We start from the raw sequence: 15,771 nt of genomic DNA, 5'->3' as shown, positions 1-15,771 counted from the left end.
TGCTCGCCTAGCATGCACAAAGCCCTGGGTTTGATTCGCCGGTACTACATACACAGAAAAAGCCAGAAGTGGTGCTGTGGCTCAAGTGGCAGAGCGCTAGCTTTGAACAAAAAGTATCCAAGGACAGTGCCCAGTCCCTAAGTTCAAGCCCCAGAACTGGCCAAAAAAAAAAGATTTGCTGCCTGGGCTTTGAATTGTGATCCTCAGACTGATTAGTTAGGATGAGAGATATGCATCAACAGTGCCTAGCAATCTATTTATTTTTAATTTTGGTTAAAGAATAAAAGAACCCACATAGCATAAATCTTATCATCTTAACCATTTTTAAGTGTATTTACACTGTTGTGCAGTAGATATCTACAACCATTTCATTGTGTAAAACTGAAACTTTATACTCATTAAACAATCACTCCCTGTTTCTCCTACTCCTAGATTTCATTAACGGCCATTCTACCTTGTTTCTAGCTTGATGGCAGTAGGTACTTCCTGGAAGTAGAAACAATAGTATCTGCCTTTTAAAAAATTTTTTTAATTTTTAATTTTTGGTCATTGTAGGGCTTCCATTCAGGGCCTAGGAGCTGTCCTTGAGCAATTTTTTTTTTTTCCTCAAGGCTAGCACTCTGCCACTTTGAACCATAGCACCATTTCCAGTTTTTTGGTGTTTAATTGGAGATGAGTCTCACAGACTTTCCTTCCCAGGCTGGCTTTGAAATGTGATCCTCAGATCTCAGCCTCCTGGGTAGCTGGGTTTATAAGCATAAGGCCACCAGCACCTGGCATATATTTGCCCATTTTTTGACTGACTTAGTCAAAAAGTCCTGAGGGTTTGTTAGTGCTGTAGCCTGTGACCGGGTTTCCTTGAGGGTCTTTTTTGTTTTTTTAAACACTGAATAATATTACACTGTCAGCATTTATCCCAATTTTTTGATACATTAATGGATATTAAGACTGCCTTTACCTCTTTGCTGCTTTGAAGAATGCTACAGTGAACAGAGATATGTAGAATTTTCTTTTTGAAATCCTGCTTTGTTTCCCAAAAGTGGCAGCATATGGTGGTCCCAGCTGTTAATATTTTGGAGAGTATCCATTCCATAGCGGCTATGTCATTTTATATTTCCATTGATAGTACACAAAGGTTCTAATTTCTCTATATCCTTTAGTAAAGCTTGTATAATGTTATTAAGATAATATATAGTACAGAAAAAGGTACCATGTGGGTCTCAAGTTGTTTTTCTAGGTAGATGCTGAATTCAAGAGTGATAAAAAGGTAATGAAAATGAATGCCTAGACGGGTTTATAGGTGATCATAGGTGGCAGACATTACAAAGACCTTAATCCATTTCTTTTCTCGCTTCATTCCCACCTGTCATTAGAATTCTAGTTGCAATGAACGCAACCATTTGTGAAATATATATTTTTAAAATGTCTTCTACGTGGGTTTTCTATTGGACATTGTAAAAATGATGAAGCAAAGGTCAATGAAGAAAACAGAATGAATCGTCTTTGAACAGCCAAGTGTTTATGGACTGCTAGTATGCTTGGTTTTCTGTGCTATGCCAGGAGGATGAGATAGGGGCTGACAGTATCACAGTCTGGACTCTGCATCTCTCTAAGCTGGCACAAGTTGGGCATAAGAGAACATGGAAAGATTTTGATCATCTACTGCTTAGTATAGGCCTTTTGACTTTCCCATGGTGTTAGATGGTGGGAGAAAAGAGTAGAGTGCTGTCCCAGAGCTTCTGGTCAGGGCAAATGCTTTACCACTTCTGGCCATTTTTTGAGTAATTTGTTAGAGATGGTAGTCTCAGGGAGTTTCCTGCCCAGGCTGGCTTCAAACTGTGATCCTCAGATCTTAGCCTCCTGAGTAGCTAGGTTTACAGGCATGAGCCACCAGCACCTGGCAACTTCTGGAATTTCAACCCCTGGAACCATGTTATTTACAGAGAGGCACGAGAAAGGCAGGCCAGTTTTTGTTGTTGCTTATTCTGCTGATGTATTGAGGCTTGAACTCAGGACCTCGTGCTCTTGCTCAGCTTTTTCTGTTTTAGACTAATGCTGTATAGCTTGAGTCATGGCTCCATCTCTGACTTTTGATGGTTAATGGAGTATTAGAGTCTAACAGAATTTCTTGCCCATGCTAGCTTTGAGCTGCAGTCCTCAGATCTTAGCCTCCTGAGTAGCTAGGATTACAGATATGAGCCACCCTGCCCAGCCTTGCAGGCTGGTTCTTTGTCCTCAGCTTCCTACACCTTGAGATTTGCCCTAGAAATGAAGAGGCAACCATGACTCGGAAAACCTACTTTCAGATCTCTGGTATGCCAGTAACTTGGTCCATGCTTCATTTTTTTTAATCTATAAATGAGATGGTTGGCTTAGATACATAAGTTTTGAGGTGGCACTTTTGACACCTATTAGGAGTAGCTGTGAGGTGGGAGGGAGGCTTATGTAAGGTAGATTAGGCTCTTCAGCTGACCATGTGGGGCCACCTACCTGCAGAGCCTTTGCTTTGATGGTGTTTGGGCTCCGAAATGGCTACATTGTTTCTCAGAGACTATGATAGGAGATGGGGGGGGGGGGGGGGGGGGAGTAGGGATTCCAGAGACAGGCATCTGTCTAAACTAGCTCATGATCTGTTTCCAAGGGCATTCTACCAAAGGGCCTGAAATATTTTCTGCTGGGGAAGCTAAGGCACCAGCTCATTGTCACATAGCCGGTGTCCAAAGCTGATAATTGAGTCCACATTTTACTTCTCTTGAGTCTGTAACTGGTGCACTTCCATTATTTTAATTAAGCAGATAAGACTGGCGCACAACAAGGGGTAAGCAATACTGTAAGAGTGTGTGTAAGTGCCAGGTGAGGCAGGCTGCTAGGACTGGTGTAGGGTTTCTGAGAAGAAGCCATCATGCCAGCTGGTATAATCTGGGAAGAATTCTTGGAGAAGAGAAGGTTTCAAACTGTCTTGAAGGATAGATGGATGACTGAAGGAGAGAAGAATGGAGCTCCAAGAGAAGACATGGAAAGCCTGAGACAGGTGGTAGGGCACTTACTGGTCAGTGTGGTTAGAGCAGAGGGGCAAGATGGACAGGATGAGCACTGACATTTATTATTGCTTAGCCTATGTTACCTCAGCATCGCACGGAGAATGGCATGCTCATCATGCACTTGTTTGAGGGAATCACTCTCTCTGCCCCATTCCTGTACATTGGGACCCATCCTCCTTATGTAAAAGTCATTTATACTTGGATGCAATGGGAACTTACCTGGCTTTTAAAGTGGGGAGAGGAAAAAAAAAAGAGGAACAGATTGTATGTTTCTGTAAAGGTCTTGGATGTAGCTAATAGCTCCCTTTTTCAATAAGTCTGGAGTCTGCCTCCCACCTAACAGGCAATGGGCAGCTGGCAGGCCTTGGCACTCCTGAGTGACAGGGAAGTCTGTGAATTATTCAAATCCTGGGCTCAGTCATTGGCTGCCTAGCAAAGTCCTGTGGGAAGGAGGCTGTGCTATCTCATGGAGAGATCAGCAGAAGCTCAAGTGCTAGGTTGGGGCCGAGTGGATAACCACACTCAGAAAGCACTTCACATGCTGCTGTGGCTGGGCTGTGCACCATTGTTCCCTACCCCTGCAACTGGCTCTGTTTTTCACTCAGCAAGGACTGACTGACATTCAGTCAGTAAATACAATAAACTACTTTCATTTTAGCATGCTATATTCATGTTGGCAGAGGTTTGATTAGAAAATTACACATTCTAGCTGCCAGTGGCTGATGCCTGTAAACCTAGCTACTCAGTAGGCTGAGATCTGAGAATGATGGCTGGAAGTCAGCGCAGGCAGGAAAGTCTGTGAAACTCTTATCACCAGTAAGCCACCAAAAATCCCTAAGTGGCTCAAGTGGTAGAGTGCTAGCTTTGAACAGAAGGAAGTTCAGGGAAAGTATCCAGGACATGAGTTCAAGCCCCTGGACTGACACACACACACATACACACAAAATTTACACACATACACGTACATGCATACATACATGCAAACATGCATACATGCAGATGCTATGCTTAGGAACAGAAACTATTCATAGGAAAGAAACCCCTGCTGTTTTCTGATACTTCCCAGCCAAGTACAGAATCACAATTGCTATCACTGAGCATCTTTGTATCTGTGTCTGAGACCCTCCTGTGTTCCTGAGTGGGGCTGAGATCACTCAGGATGGGTTGATGGACCTCTTTGTGGACAAGGTATTGTAGAGCCTGTCTGGAGGTCTGCACACAGCTTGCTCCCTCCCTTTCTTTCCTTAAGTCCCCTAGGGCCTGGGAACTTGGTTCTTTTACCATTTCATTTCTGGGAAAAGATAAGATGGGTGTGACTGCCTGAGGGCAGGGTCCAAAGCTTATTTTCACCAAGAATAGATTCCTATTTCCTCCTTTTCCCATTTCTGAGCTATTTGGAGAACAGTGTCTTCTTATCACCCATTCAGCTCTGGTATATTCTTGTCCTGTGACTTTGAACACTGGTATCTAACAGCCTTGGTATCCATCAGCCATGTTGAAAGTAGAAAGCAGAACCAAAAATCCTGGGCATGAGCAGGCCTGGCCCCAATTGCATTCTTGGGATGTTCTTTTCATTTAAACCTCTCCACCTGTGGGGGAGGAGCTGGGTCCTCTCCTATCCCTGGTTTCTGTTACCTTCAGGAGCTTAGCAACACCTGTTTGCCAAAGGTGGAGCCTCTTCTGGGATGTTGTTTTGCCCATATAGGGAAACTTTGCCTGTGCAGTTAACTGATGTCATAAATGCTGGGGTAAGGTTTGACTGGGATAGAAGGTTCAATAAACTGCATTCCTGATCCAGGACCTTGGGTGGTTGTTATAAGTATAACTTGCTAGATAGTTTTCTCTGCAGCAGTAATGTCAGGTGCTTTTGGCCAGTTGGACAAGAAACAAGAAGAGAATATGAATGAAAATTATATTTTCCCTGGTATTTCAGATTCCTTATGTGACTAGATAGTTCTGGGTATGTATTGGGGGTGGGGGAAGATAGAGGATGAGGGAGAGAGATAGAGACAGAGAGAGAATGAGACAGAATCACCATGGAGGGAAATGTACTTTTTGGGGTCCCTTTAATTTTTCTTGTGCATAGCATATATCTAAAAACACCAAATCTGATTACCCCCTTAACAAAACAGTGATCCTTCTAAAAATATAGCCCTTGTAACCTGTTCCCTAGTGCATATTGCATTGGTATTGTCTCTGAAGCATTACTGCATTCTGGCTATAAAATGGGATTTTGAGTCTGTGTTTCCCTGCACATAATGAGGGAGTTAAAGAGTGATTATTTGCCAAACAGAGGACTTGTTTCTGCCACCTAGAAATGTCCTTGCCCGGTCCCCAGTGGACCTTCCTGGTACTGGGAGCCACAGCTATTCTTTAGAGAGCTGACTTTGAGAAAACCTGAGAGGCCAGAATGGGCAAGATGAAGGAAATGTGCTTTTCCAAAAACCTAAAAGGCTGACCATTCTGAGTTCCAGTTGAGGTCAGCATTTCCACATGAAGTCTGCACTATACCCAGCCAGTAGCTTTTAAGATGAAGTGAGAGATGGCCAAACATGGTGTAGAATTCAGTTTTGAAAATTCCCCAATGAGCAATTTAAAGGTTGATAATTATGACCACTAGGATTATGCTGGGATCTCTATAGACATTTTAGCTCACTTAATTTATAGATAACTCTGTGGTGATGGTCTCCTTGTTCTGCCAGTTTTTCAGGCACAATCACAAGGTTACAAAGTGCCAAGTCTGCTTTTCTCCATCTTCTCTTCCCTTCCTGAACTCGTCCAAACCCTGACTTAAAGGCTCTCGTGATCTGTATTCTAGCATGTGTTAAATCCTACACTGTATAGGACCAGTTGTATAGGTTCATTGGAGGCAGACTTGTGAGATTTAAGTTTACCCCACACCATTTACCAAGTTTTAAGGTTTTTCCCTTTTGTTTTTGACAAAATGAACCCTGTTGCTTGAGCCATGTTCCTAGCAAGTTTATAGTTTCTCAGAAAAGCATAGAAGTCTTTACCTCTGGTTTACTTCTAGTAAACTTGATATATCATTAACACTCAGGAGAAATGGCGGAGATGAAGGGGTAGAAAGAGTACTGCCTTGGTCAGCTTGGGGTATACCTGTTGGCTGTTTCCAGCCAGGTGGCTCTCGCTGAGGAAGGTACTAGGTATGCTTGACCCTCAATTACCCAAATTGAGACAGTATCTACCTCTTAGAGTTAGTCATTTTGTAAGCTACAGAGGGTGATGTTACAATTATCATGGCCATTCATTCAGTTTATGTGGAGTGGAGGATAATTGGGACTACAGTTATAACTGGGACCCAAGCAGGGGAGCACCCAAGTTGTGGATAAATCCATTTGGGAACAGAAGTAGTTTTTATGGCCATAGATTCCTGCTCATTTGCTTTATGGACCAGGATTGCGAAGCCTGGGAAAGTCAGGAACACATGCTCAGGATTATGTAGCTCTTGGTGGCACTCAGAAGTTAGAGTGAGCCTAAATACTTGATGTTGAACTTGGGTCCTTCCTTCCACAGATCACCAGAGGGACCTAGTTTTACCTTTCTGGTATCTCAGGATTGGCAAATACAAGGCCCTAGTTGCTTTGCTTGTGTAACTGCCTTCCTTGTCAATCCTGGCTTCTTGGAGAGTTTGGATACAACTTAAAGGCTGTTGTATCCAAGCTGGTGCACTGATCTGAATGAGGGACGTGGTTTTTGGATTAAGGGGGAAAAAGCCAAAATAGAAGGATCTGTTTCTGCAGAAAGCTTAATTGACTAAGCGTTCTGAGAACTGTCTTTACAGCTCTCCACTTAGTTACTATTCACATGCCACATGTTTCTGAATAGGGTAAGGACTTCTAAAGGCTTCTTCTAAGATCATGATAAATAAAACTGTGGGTAGAACCCATGGCCTCTTGCTCTCTTGCTTTTACTAAGGCAGTACTGAGAAAGATCCTGTAAATTCTTTCGACATTATTTGAAAAATACTCTCCTTCAACATGCACATTAGTCATTTGGCAATGTATTGTCAAATTCTCAGAAAGCTATGTGCCTGGTTCTGTTTCCTAGCAATACACTAAAATGTTAGAGAGCTTAAATGTAATGATGTTTCTGTAAAGAAACTGCATAATAAAATCCAGTTGATTTTTTTAAAAAAATCTCCTTTCCTCTTCAGAATATCTGGAATATCCATCCTCCCCCGCCCCTTCCGCTGAAGTTAAGCAGCTAAGGCTGACTGACTGCTCTACCTATATACACTTGTCTTTCATTACCCCTTCTTCTCTTTCTCCTTATTCTATAACCCCTGTAACTTGGCTTTTCCTGTATGAACCCACTGATTTTTTTTTTCTATTGTGAGGCTTGAACTCAGCACCTGGGCACTGACCCGGAGCTTTTTCACTCTACCACTTTGAGCTACAGTGCCACTTTTTTTTTTTTTTTTTTTTTTTTTGGTGGTTGATTGGAGATAATACTCTTACGGACTTTACTGCTGAAGCTGGCTTTGAAGTGCAGTCCTCAGATCTCAGCCTCCTGATTAGCTAGGATTACATGTGTGAGCCACCTGTGCCCAGCTCCACTGACCATCTCATTTGCATCCTAGCTCACCTTTTTTCCCCACTCAGTCCTTTCCAGTGTGTGATGCCATCTCTCCTGCCTCTCCTTGAGTACCTCTCTTCTGTATTAGACTTTACTTCCCCACGTCCTTTGGGATTGCCACTGATTTTTCTTCTGCCTTCAGTACCCAGGTCTTCCTCAGGCTTCTGCTCACCTCCTTGCCTTGTTCTTCCCCTCCTAGATATAAACCCACTGCTCTTTCAACTCCTATCTCTGTGCGCTGGACTGTATCTTCCGCTTTGAGCACCATCTAATCCTTGAGTGCTCTGGACTTGTCACCTGGTGTTACTGCAGGTGACGCAGAGTCAGCCTGTTTAGAAGGAAATATTAATCCTATGCCTTCCCCCCCCCACACACACACAGCCAGCTCTAATGCCCAGTCTTTCCTGTTCCTATCCTTTGAACTTCTTTGGTTACCAAAGTCCTATGGACTCTTACATCAGTCCCATTCCTTTTCATTCCTGTTGCTACACCCTGATTGATCCTTTGACCTGGAGAGTTACAGTCACCACCCAACTAAACTTGCTACCTTCAGAGGCTCTCTCTCTCCCTCTCCCCTTCTATTTCCCCATCCCCCCCTCACCTCCCACATTAATCATTCCTAGAGCCTAGCCCAAATTCTGTCCTCTGGCTCAAAAGTTTCCACCAGCTTGTGGCCTGTTTTTAGTTCTAACTTTCTCATGACTTCTCTCCTAGCCTCACAGTTCCTTATACACCAGCCACATTGTGGCACTGGGCAGCCCTATTCTTCCTACACACACATCAGTGAGGAGGCTTCTTTCTCCCTGCAGCTTATTGGTTATTTCTCTGGGTTCAAGGTCAGGTTAAAATGCCGTTTTGTCTCCTGGAGTTCTCACATGCCTTCTTAGTAGATGTGGCCTCCTTGTTCTCTGAACTCTTGTATTCTGATATTTGGTTGTTTGCATCTAATTTGTCCCATGTATCTCTCCCAGTCATCTTTGTCACTTCTCCAAAAAGAAAAAAGAAAACCCACAACTCTTCAGTAGTGTCCCCTGTACATGATGAATACTGTAACTGTAGCCCAATAAACCCTGGGAGAGAAAATTACAAAGTGTGTCTGACCTTTTACCTCCTTCCTGTTGCTGAATTAGAAATGGTCATATGGGCCTTCTTCTTTGGCTTCTTTATACCATTATCTCCATTTCTCACCCACTGTCCTTGTAGAATTAAACCTTTTCTTAGTCTCAAAACCTTTTAAATGCATGGGCACATTCACTCTGCCTGGTTTGATTGCTGCCAGCTTTTAGGCTTGTGACTGCACTGGTACCAGCTTCTGCTGTCACTCTATGCTGGCTATTTGGAAAAGCTCATTCCATGTACTTCCCCATACCTGAGGGAGCTAAAGGGAGATGCTGGTTAGTGACTCATACTCTGCTCACTAAATGGCTTACAGATTAAAAGTAAAATGGTATAAACTGGCAGAGCATGTTGTAATCTAATTTTCTGTGCCATATCTGGATCCTTAGACTTATTACCTCACCAGTATATTTAATAGCAAAGCAGTGCTTATTAAAAAGATCTTCACTGAGGCAATTCCCCATTTACTTCTCTTTGTAGTCTTGATGAGGTATGAAAGGGGGAAAATGTAAGGTGAAACAGGTACCTTGAAAAATGTACTTTTAATTTGTAGAAACATGAAAAAAATTGAAGCATTTTCATATTATCTCTTAAGTGACTTTCAGAGATAGGTGTTAATTCTTACTCCCTGTACCAGTTAAGAAAGGTGGACAATTTAGGAAGAATCCAGGGTTTGTCTCAAGGTCATGGGATAATGAGGAGGCCTAACCAGGTCCAGAAACTCAGGTCTTGGGAATAGTAGATAAGGTGGCAATTTTGTTTTGCTACCTTCCCACTTATTGCAGGTCAGCATTTGTGAAGTGGTAAAGCTTCGAAGACTTGAGCATATGCTCTACATCTTGGATAATGAGAAATATCTTCTTTCTTATCCTGATTGGGTCTGTCCTGAAAGCCAAAGCTTGACACTATGGGTTGTTGAACCCGGCACTTTCTGGGCTCTTGAGCTGAGCTTTTAACTTTGGGCAGGATAGACTGCAGCCCCCTTGAATGACAAATGTGCCTGCTTAAAGTGAATCTGGATTGGGGAAATGTTGGAATCCTTTAGGAATTTAGTGAATTATCTCTGTAGGGCTCAGCTTTAGCTAATGAGCAGGGTTTTTTGTTGTTTTTTTTTTAAAGGATGGGCGGAGGAACAGGAGTCAGTTATTTCCCAAGGGCACATTTGAAAGTTTCCCGACCACGAGGAAAACTAGAGAGAAAGTTGAATATTTCCGAAGAACCAGGGTTGTTTTTTTTTTTTTTTTTTTTTTTTAACAAATCAGAGTGGGATCTGAGGGCTTGTTTCTTCCTGATCGTAAGCTCCTCCGGGGTCAGGGATCTGGTGGTGTTTACCTGTGTACCTTTCTCCCACAATGCCCTGCGACTCGGTGCTCCCGGTAAACCCTCCTCACTTGGAATTTCTGCCTTAGGAAAAGCTTCCTCCCGCTTAACCTCCCGGGGTGGCGGCCCGTCCGCGGGAAAGGGCTCTCCCCAGGGCTAGAGCCTCCCCTCGGCTCCCCCGCCTGCGTCTAGTTAGTAGGGCGCTCAGCCCGACTTCGGCTTTACTTGGGGCGGGCGGGCGCGTATTTGGCGCCCGCGCGCACCCAGGTGTGTGTGTGTGTGTGTGTGCGCGCGCGCGCGCGTGTGCGTCCCGCGGGATCTCCGCGCTCCGCAGACGTTCTCACAGTGACCGGGTCGCGGGGGGTTGTGGGGGGTTGTGGGCGTGGGGGGGACCCTGCCCACGCTCCGGGCCTCCCCACGGCTCCGCGTTCCTCGCTACGCGATAGTAATCCGACACTTTTCCGTTACGCGGGGCGCCCGGCCCGACCCCAGCGGGCAGTTCCAGCATCTTGGCGGGGGGAAAGGTCCCCCCGCGGGCCCGGGGTGGGTGGGGTGCGCGCCGGCCCGCCCCCACCCGCTCGCCCGCGCCCCCTCCTCGTGGTGCCGCCCGCAGTTTCCTCCACAATGCTGTTATGCTAATCAGGTGACATCACCGCCCGCCCCGGCTCCTGATTAAATTACAAACCGGCAGCCTCCGGGAGGAGGTGTGTGCTGTCGGGAGCCGGGGCTCGGCGACCCGGGCGTGTTTAGGATTGGCCATATTTAAAACATTTTTTTTTTTTTTAGGTAGGACTGTTTCTCCCCTTTCCTCCTCCTCTTCTTCCTTCTGTCCTCGGCAATTTATTTCAAGCTTCTAGGCCAGGGCCACCCAAAGGAAGGAGGGCCCCAAGGAGTGGTGGGGACTCCACGCCCGGGCTTTAGGTGGACTCTGCGGCCGACCTGCTCGCCGTCTATCAGGTCACCCAGCACCCATTTCCGACTGGAATGCGGCTCGTTTGAGGTCCAGCCCTCTTGGCCGGGACGGGAGGCGGGCCTCACGGAAGCTGCTGCGAGTTGGATGGGGGTAGGAGGGGACCCGAGCGGGATTTCCAGTGTGCAGCCCGCCGGGGCGTTAAGCCGGGCATAATGGAATTGCAGAGGACATCCAGCATCTCTGGGCCGCTGTCGCCGGCCTACACCGGGCAGGTGCCTTACAACTACAACCAGCTGGAAGGGAGATTCAAGCAGCTCCAAGGTGAGTCCAATCCCCAGGCCCGAGCTGCCTTGGAAGGAGCTGGTGGGGGCTCTGAGGCTCTAATTCTGCCATATGGTAGGTCCTGACCCCGGTGAAGACGGTGGCCACAAGGCCTGGCCCCAGAGTCCCCGGCTGGTCGCCCACAGCTTCTTTCAGCACTTAGATTAGAGGAGGCAGTTGCACACGCTGCACCACACTAGCTACCACTTGGAGTTCCCTTTGCCTTTCCTGTACTCTACTCCAGGTATCCACTGCTTTCTCCCTCTTCGCCTCTTCTCCCCACCCCCCATCCCCTTTCCCCCTCTAAGAGTGCTAATAGAGCCATTAGGAGGCAAGTATTTGGTTCCTTAGTCACCTTTGCCTCCCAGCCCCCAGCCTCTTACCCCTGGGAGTCTTCAAGGTGTAAAGTGCCCTGTGGAGACCCAGTCTTGTAGAACAATAGCAAAAGGGTGGAGGGAGTGGTCTTTTTTTGTTGTTGTTGTAGTTCCTAAGTCTTCAGTAAATTACAGTTTTGATTCTGAAGCTTAATTTTATCCCTTTTAATGTATTGTGTCGGGGAAGAGCTTTCCCATCCGTTTAGTGGGCCATGTAATTTATAATAAAAGCCAGTAATTGTCATTCAATGCCATGGGCTGGATTAGTTGGATCAATTACAGGTTTTTTTGGAGTCTGTATCGGGTTCAGTTAATGAGATGCATCCAGAAGCTTACTGCCCATATATTTTGCCGTTCCTGGGCTTGAGCCCTGTCCTTGGACTTTCTCAAGGCTAGAGCTCTACCACTTGAGCCTCAACACCACTTCCAGCTTTTTTCTATGCATGTGGGTACCGAAGAATCGAACCCAGGTCCTCGTGCATGCCAGGCAAGCACTCTACCACTAGGCTAAACTCCCGGCCACTTACTCCCCATATTTTTAGGATGCATAGGATCCTGCACTGTGTTGGGTTCTGCCTGCCTGCAACCGGGAGCTGTCACTGACCAGCCTGCAGGCCCCTAGCAGTAACTGAAAACAGAAGCACTTCCGTTTGGAAGCTCCAGGAATCAGTACTAGGCCAGGAATGGCTCTAGTTCTGTAAAGCGTAGCATTGAAAATTTGTGTTTCCTATTTTAAGTCTTCCTGGTGGCACAAACGTGGTTCCTGTGAGGAGGAGAAAGGAAGGAAGCAACCTAGTCCTACTGTGTTTTCCTTGGGGGTGGGGGGAGGAAGGGAGAGTGTATTTCATTCATTGGTTTGTCTTGTGAAATAGCTGACAGTAATGACACTCTTGGAAAACGAGAAGCAGAACAGGACGTGATTTTAAACATTTGCTAGATGGTGCTGCATTCCTGGGGCAGTTAACTCAGAGGCAGTTCTGTTCACACTGGGGAATGATTAGGAGTCTTCAAAAGCAGAATCTGCTTGTTTGAAAGTTTAGGTATGAAGAGTTGCAAATGATGAAATGGATGAGTGTTCACTTTCTAGATTGTGGCTCTCTGGAGCTCTCTGTTGGGAGCCCAGGAACTCAGAATGTGACCACACTCCCTACTTCACTGTGTCATTTATTCAAGAAGAAAGCACTCATGGAGAAGTCTGTGAGAAAAAACCTATGACCAGTTTCCAGCCCACACCTCAGGAAAAAGGCAAAACTGTTGAAAATAAAAAGGTGTGGGAAGGAATGCACTCCCAGGCCCATCTGTAACAAAAGGCTGTTATTCCACTGGGGTTGAAGTGACTGTAAACTGCTCACTGAGCTGGGTGGAGCTGACACACAGGAAATATCTTAACTGACCTCTCTGGACAAGGAAATATTTAAATTAAGGAATTATCAGTACTTTCTGATATTTTTACCTCAGATGTTTTTATTATGGAAAGTCTTTCCAAATGGGTAGGTTTTGTGTTGTGTGGTAGCTTTAAAAAGTTCTTAACTTCTTAACCTCTGCCCTCCCAGTTTTTAGCTCCAGATAACTTTCTTATTTTAAAATATGGTGGTTTGGAGTTAGTTGCGCAAGTTTAGTGTTGGTATTTCTATAACAGAAAACCACCCAGTGTTGAGGAAGTGAGAATATTTGAATTACTTTTCAAGGGTAATAGATCACATTAAGATCACCTTTGAGTGTCCTGTGTAAGACATAAAACTGCATTTTTAACTACCATCTGAGAATTTCCCTAAAAACCTCTCCCCCCCCCCCACCTCTGTCTTGGTTCTCTGTTTAGTCCGAATAGCTCTCTTAGTCATCACTTCTTTCTCTGTGCTCATGTGTGCGTACCAGTACTGAGATTTGAACTGGGGACTTGGGCATTTTTCTGACAAGGCTGACACTCTACCACTTGAGCCAGAGCTCCATTTCTGACTTTTGTTGGTTAATGGGCTCTAAGAGTCTCAGGGATTTGTTTACCTCAGCTAGCTTTGAACCACAATCCTCAGATTTCAGCTTGTATAGCTAGGGTTTACAGGTCTGAGTCACTGGCTTCTGCCTCATCACCTATTTTTGATAACATGTAAATTCTCTTTGATTTAATTTTATACCTGTATACAAGGCCACCTCTTTACTCTTCTGGGTATAATCTTTCCTAGTTCTTAACACCTGTTGGAAAAATAACTACTCTGAATCTGTATTTTTTTAATACCTCCTATATATGTATACATTTAGTCTATACCTGCATGCTGTGATTCTCGGGGAGTTATTTCACATTTTTGCTGCATCCTAAGAATTTCAAAGCCCTAGAAGGAGGTTTGCTACTCTGGGTAAAGGAAGGATGATATTAAAATGAGCTGGTTGATTTACATAAGCAGAAGTAGCAGTAGAGATTTGTGGATCAACAAATCAGAGGGATAGAAACAGCTTCATTGACTTGGTGAGAGGGAGGAAGAGGGAAAGATAGATTGTATAGCGGCCTTTGGTATAAGACAAAATGGCATTCCTGATCCTCAATGTGTACTTTTTTCCTTCTGGCTTTTTTGTTTTGTTTTGTTTTTTTCTGTGTATGTGGTACCGAGGAATCGAACCCGGGTCCTCGTGCATGCTAGGCAAGCACTTCACCACTAGGCTAAACTCCCGGCCCCTGTTTTTCTTTTTTAGATGAGAGGACTATTGAAACAATTGAACTTGGTGTAACAAGTGTGGAAAAATCTGTGCTAACAGGTTCATGATACTTTCTCCCCAGTATCACCTATACCAGTTTAAGTCCTTATGAGAGAGTACTGAGCTTGCTCGCCTTAACTCTCTGAAACTGCTGTTTACATGCCTATTGTGTAAGTGAAATTCTGGCTCCAGCTGGGGATTCAAAGACAGACACCCACAGAAGAGTCTACCTCCTATGCCTTCTCTTCCAACTTCTGTCTTGCACTCAAACCTTCTGGGACTGCAGTTGTAACTTGCTTTCTTCTAGCACCCTCAGCACCTATCCCATTGGCCTTATTGGCCTTAGTAGTGAAGATGGAACCCAGTTGAAAAAGCATCACAGTGAATCTTGCCTTCTTTGCACCTTACCCTGACATTTAGCAGCTGACATTCTTGAAAAATGAGCTCTTTGGATTCAATGTATTTGCACTAGAAAGAGCCATAGAGTACCCAGTCAGCTGAGAAGGTCAGCTGAGAAGACAAAGGCTGAGTGAAGAGCTTCGAACTGCAGGAATGTATCACTCTTGTCATCCAGATTCCATGAATACAAGCTGCTGGCATGGAAAGTCAGTCTATGCAGAGAGCTCTGGTCAGATTTCTGGACATAGGCTGCTCCCAGGATTGGTGAGCCAGAAAGCCGCAGTGCTTTCAGTTGAAATTCTTGTCCCATTGGATGCTGGTAGCTCATGTCTGTAATTCTAGCTACATGGGAGGCAAAGATGAAGGAGAGTCATGTAGGGCTTAAGACCAACTCAGACCAACACTTGGCCAGATTCCATCTTATCAAATAGCTAAGTGAATCAGTATGCACCTGCCATCTCAGGTATGCAAGCAGCTGGGATGAGGAGGATTGTGATTCCAGGCTAGCCCAGGCAAAAAAAGTTCATAAGACTCCCACTCAGCAGGGACAGCTGGGCACAGTGGTGCATTATCTATCATTTTAGCCACTGTGCAAAGCTTAAATAGGCCAGCCTGGTCAAAAAGCATGATCCCATTTCAAAAATAACTGAAGAGCCAGGCACTGGTAGTTCATGCTTGTAAACCTAGCTACTCAGAAGGCTGAGATCTCAGGATCACTGTTCAAAACCAGCCCAGGCAGGAAAATCCATAAGACTCTTAATTCCAATTAACCACCAGAAAACTGAAAGTGTAACTGTGACTCAAAGTGGTAGAGCACTAGCCTTGAGCAAAAGAGCTCAGGGACACTACCCAGGCCCTGAGTTCAAGTCTCATGACAGACCACTCCCCCCACACCCTCCCACCCCCCGCCAAAAAAAAAAACCTTAAAAATAAAACTAAATCAAAAGGACTGAAGTATGGGGCAAGAAATAAAATGGCTACCTATCAAGTGGGAAGCCTTGAG

General features: G+C 45.0%; 1 protein-coding gene across 2 annotated transcripts in view; it reads left to right on the top strand.

The window, feature by feature from the left end:
- The window catches only part of Sptbn1 (spectrin beta, non-erythrocytic 1), a 169,482-nt gene that overhangs the window by 59,611 nt on the left and 94,100 nt on the right, over positions 1-15,771 (top strand). Inside the window, exon 1 of one of the 2 annotated variants that reach the window (XM_090336923.1) lies at positions 10,903-11,307. The exons of the other annotated variant lie outside the window; for it this stretch is intronic. Within the exon in view, the coding sequence (XP_090193049.1) occupies positions 11,199-11,307 (109 nt within the window). The 5' untranslated portion in view covers positions 10,903-11,198. Of the gene's footprint in view, positions 1-10,902; positions 11,308-15,771 lie in introns of those variants that run through there. 2 annotated transcript variants of the gene reach the window in all.

This window comes from Megascapheus bottae, chromosome 7 (assembly GCF_031878675.1).
Source record: "Megascapheus bottae isolate mThoBot1 chromosome 7, mThoBot2.hap1, whole genome shotgun sequence".
Classification (NCBI taxonomy): domain Eukaryota; kingdom Metazoa; phylum Chordata; class Mammalia; order Rodentia; family Geomyidae; genus Megascapheus; species Megascapheus bottae.
The sequence above is the reverse complement of the archived record's forward strand: the minus strand, read 5'-3'. Positions and strand labels throughout refer to the sequence as shown.